At 33.2% G+C, this 4361-nt stretch overlaps 1 protein-coding gene across 2 annotated transcripts; it reads left to right on the plus strand.

Moving 5' to 3' along the window:
* The first annotated feature begins 238 nt into the window (after positions 1-238).
* LOC143583508 (inositol 1,3,4-trisphosphate 5/6-kinase 4-like) lies at positions 239-3966 on the plus strand. 2 transcript variants are annotated; one of them, XM_077065799.1, is made up of 12 exons: positions 239-280; positions 1065-1263; positions 1373-1467; positions 1561-1626; positions 1739-1935; positions 2046-2202; positions 2317-2427; positions 3029-3091; positions 3225-3370; positions 3450-3579; positions 3681-3889; positions 3930-3966. In XM_077065799.1, the coding sequence occupies exons 2-11, from the start codon at positions 1131-1133 to the stop codon at positions 3840-3842; spliced, it is 1260 nt and encodes a 419-aa protein (XP_076921914.1). In that variant the 5' UTR covers positions 239-280; positions 1065-1130; the 3' UTR covers positions 3843-3889; positions 3930-3966. The 2 variants fall into 2 exon arrangements, with proteins under 2 accessions (XP_076921914.1, XP_076921913.1); XM_077065798.1 differs by having other exon boundaries at positions 3681-3966.
* The last annotated feature ends 395 nt before the right edge of the window (positions 3967-4361 follow it).

Genomic DNA, 4361 nt, shown 5'->3' on the forward strand with positions numbered 1-4361 from the left:
TAAAAAAATATGAAAGTTAATATATTATTTAAGTAATTATTGTTTTTAAAGATTTGTTGTTGAGGGAGTGACAAACACGGCTTACTAGAAGACACAGACTTCCATGTGTTGATGGAATGGAAGCATATATGGAGATGGACGATTGGCAGATGCAAGCAGGTCGATGACCAAGTAGCCTCCAATTCACCATCATCTTTCTAAATCAGTTGTTAACACTCATTGCATTTTAACTTCTTTTTTGCAGGGATTATTGTATGCAGCTGATCTCTCTCATCCAAAGGTGCTGCTACTACTACTATCCTATCATCATATCATGCTTTTTTCATCAGTTGATTGAATCATATATATGTCTTTTTATTTATCTATTTATGTTCATTTCTCAACCGTTTATCCTTTGCAAACTGTAGTTCCAGTTATTCTTTTGCACCAGGAAAATAATAGAGTTTATTAATATATAGCCTGTAGGCCCAAGATAGGTTAATCTAGTGCTTCTAGGTTTATCACTGGTATATATATATTGAGGGTTTTCATTCATTCTAATCACTACATTCGTATATATTTATTCCATTCACTTTTACAATTACTAAACACTAATGCACAAATATGTGAAACTGTATTTGTAACTTACCATGAAAGAAAAAAAAAGAATTGATGCATATTTTGGGAACCTTTTAGTGATAATTACATATTATTTTAAGGTATTGGTTAGACGTAACTATCTGGACTCATTTACTGGTAAAGGACGTATTGCGTATATGGGTTATTTTTCATCTCTAACGGGTCAGTCGGTTTAAGCTTTTTTTTTTAATACAAAATTTGAGTTAAAAGGGAAATCGATGAATTGGTTGACAGGTCAAACAAACTGAAAGTCACCAGAAGTGTTTCCATGTGAATACAATCTTGTAATTTTATCTAAGAAATTTAGATTGTCATCGTAGTAACATAGTTTTCATGATCATATTAAACGCATAAGTGGTTTATAAAAATCCCAGAGAAAGAAAAAAATAGTGTTATTAATATTAGCTCTGGATTTGATACCTAACTGTTTGATGTGCTTACTGTAGGTAAGCCTTCTTGAGAAGCTGGCATGCGAATACTCACTAGAGCGGTTCATATACGATCCTTCATGTATGGATGACACTGTAAAATCAGTTTTTCTTGCTTGGGAGAACAAAGCTGAAACTATATTGCATGTGATTTCAAACAAATATGAAGAACTTGTTTCAAAATCCTTGAATTCTGGCTGGATGAATGTGGTTGTAAGTAAGTAATATATACCAATTCACAAAAAATCTGTTTATATGTCCATATGTCAAATGTTTTTATCCTTGACAACCATGTAAACATGTGAAATAATCTACCTATGTGTTAGATGTTGATGGTGATGATGGAAGCAAGAATCCAAATGGGATCTTCATAAATAAACTAGAAGAGTTGCCTATGATAATATGTGATTTGAATAGAAAGGTAATAATTGTTGTTTCGATATCTTGAATGCCAAAAATAATCTATAATTTTGTGTTTTCTTTTGTTTATATTTGTTTTTATTCTTTCAAGCAGTGTAGTGAGGATAATGTGGTTGTCGGTTATGTTATGAAGCCTTCTCGAGAACAAGATTTTGCAAAGGTGAGAACTTTTCACTTCTAATTAGTAAAGAAGCACCTTAAAAATGACATTGAAAAGTTTACCTTTTTGTCATTACAGTTTTGAAAGATAAATATATTATGTTTTTTTGCAGAGAGGTGCGTTTCCGTTAAACCCTACCAAAAACGGGTTAATATTTCTGCCTCTCACCTTTGACCTCCCGATGCTAAATCAGTTGAAAAAAGTGGATATTGTTATTCATAAAGCAACCGATGAAATTTCTTCAATTGAAAGAAGCAGTTCTTGTGATAGTAATGTCATTTACACCACTAGAATGCAGGAATTACAGAGGTAAAACTACCTCTATTTCAATTCAAACTTCATGAGTTAAGACTCAACGAATTTATAAGTTCAAATTACTCTTCTAGTAAATATATATTATAAATCTGATTGTGCATCAGGTATATAGGTGAACTGCCAGATTGCTGTGTGATTGATCCGTTTAAGAACATTTTTCCAGTTGTGGATCGGTTGAAAATTCAAGAGATCCTACTGGGATTGGCGACTCTGAAAACAGAAAGCCAATACAAAATCAGAGGGGCCTATTTTCTAAAGGTTGTCTACATAATAAATATATATGAATTATGTATTGTATATTGTATATTTGTTTCTTTTCTGCATGTTAGATTGTCAACTTTGGCATTGATTTTAACTGTGAATAGTTGGTTGCAGGTTAACTTTGAGGATGTTCAATTGAAACAAAGGCTGCATGAAGCTAAGTTATCCCTGCCAAGTATTGTAAAACCTCAAGTTGCTTGTGGTGTGGCTGACGCCCACAGTATGGTAAGACATGCTGATTTCTTAAGTTTGCTTTCTAAATACTTGAGTTTATTATGCGTTGACAAAGGATGTTGACTTGAAGACTTCATGGTGAAAACCTAATTAGAATCCGTGAGGCTTCTAAGGTTCAAAGCCCTCAAATCATACTTTTACCACATTTTCTGTTTTACACACCCTGTTCTCGCTTCAAAAAGACATAAGTATCACACTCTCGATAATGTTAAATCACTTTTACTGGGACAATGGTCTTAAGATTACTTTTATTCACCGCAGTGACATAAAGTGGAAAGATCACCAATCCATATTAATACTATTAAGGGTTTTACCGGATTTATCACCCTCCAAGTGTAGATGCAAACATTCTTAGGAATGAATGTGTGCCATTTAGTAACTAAAGTGTTGGCTCCAGCGACTCTTTTGAACGTTTTGCTGTACCTCTCTCATCCAAGAATCAAAACCCACCTATCCCTACGGTTTAAAAAGCCTTATATTTAATACACAACATTAGCAAAAACCAATGGTCATTTTTCTAACATAGTAAGGTGTAACTATTAACATCTTATCTAACTTTATTTCATCGACGGACTTATGTACTATTTGGCAGGCCATCGTCTTTAAAGCTGCTGATTTCATAGGTTTGAGCGTTCCTCTTCCAGCAGTTGTACAGGTATGCAATTTAATTCATTAAGAAGCCTTAAGCCACACAAAATTTAGTCTTTTATTTAATTGTATTTAATACGTTAGTTGTTTACAAATACAAACAAATGGATTATAACTTCCTTGTTTTGTATGAATTGCAGGAATACGTGGATCATTCATCTACTCTTTTCAAGATGTATGTGTTGGGGAAAGAGGTATTCTATGCGGTTAAAAAGTCAACACCAAATGCTGATGTTTTGAGGAAGTCATCTGAGGAAAACGGGTTCAAACCTCTACTCTTCGACAGGTACTTGACATCGAATTTATTTATTGAAATCTGAATCAATCCAACATCTTTTTAACATCTTTATGTTTATATTTTACAGTTTAAAATCTTTGCCTATTGACGGCTCTAAGGATAAAGAACAGCCCGATCTTGATATTGGGCTCATTACAGATGCTGCAACTTATCTTAGAACCGTTCTTGATCTTACCATCTTTGGATTTGATGTTGTGGTGAGTCAAAAAGTCAAACTATTGTGACCTGTTGGCATTTGTTATAACGAATGTTAGTTTTATTAAACGCGAAATTACAACATTGTTTAAATCTATTGCAGATTCAAGAGGGGACACACGATCATGTTATTGTGGATGTAAATTACTTGCCATCGTTTAAAGAAGTGTCTAATGACCAGGCGATTCCTGCATTCTGGGATGCTATTAGAATGAAGTATCATTATGAGAAAGGGTGTCCGTGTTTAGTGTGTATTTGTGTGTGAAATAATGTAAGTTTGTGTAAGCTAAAGTATTTAAATGTTGTGACTATGTACTTTTGATTTTGTTTAGGAACTAGCCACAGCTGGCAGATGGAGTTAATTAATAAAACAGTTGAGGTTAAGAGTAGACGCTGACCAACTTTTATCTCGTTGACATGTTTTCATTTTCGCTATATTCGATATTGATAATTTCATAATTTGATGAAATTTATATAGAACGAAACCTATATGAATTTTGATCCATTGTTTTGAGGATGTATTCGGTGGTAGGGCGTAGGGCGCCACGTAGTGATGTACTTATGGTCTTTTATCGGTGATATAAATAAATAACATATGAGAAACAAGTATCAGATATTATATAACACATAAAACACTTTTTAAATGTTAGATGATGTTAGTGTTTAGTATGTGGGTCCGATCCTGTCACTCTTACTCTTTCCATTAAAAAGAGCAATCAAATATATTCAAATTTATATCAGTCGGTAAAAATTTCTCAATTAAAATAAGTGTATGAATTAATGA

Source organism: Bidens hawaiensis, unplaced genomic scaffold (genome assembly GCF_021521415.1).
Source record: "Bidens hawaiensis isolate Kalapana, Puna unplaced genomic scaffold, B.hawaiensis_p1.1 tig00032441_1, whole genome shotgun sequence".
Taxonomy (NCBI): domain Eukaryota; kingdom Viridiplantae; phylum Streptophyta; class Magnoliopsida; order Asterales; family Asteraceae; genus Bidens; species Bidens hawaiensis.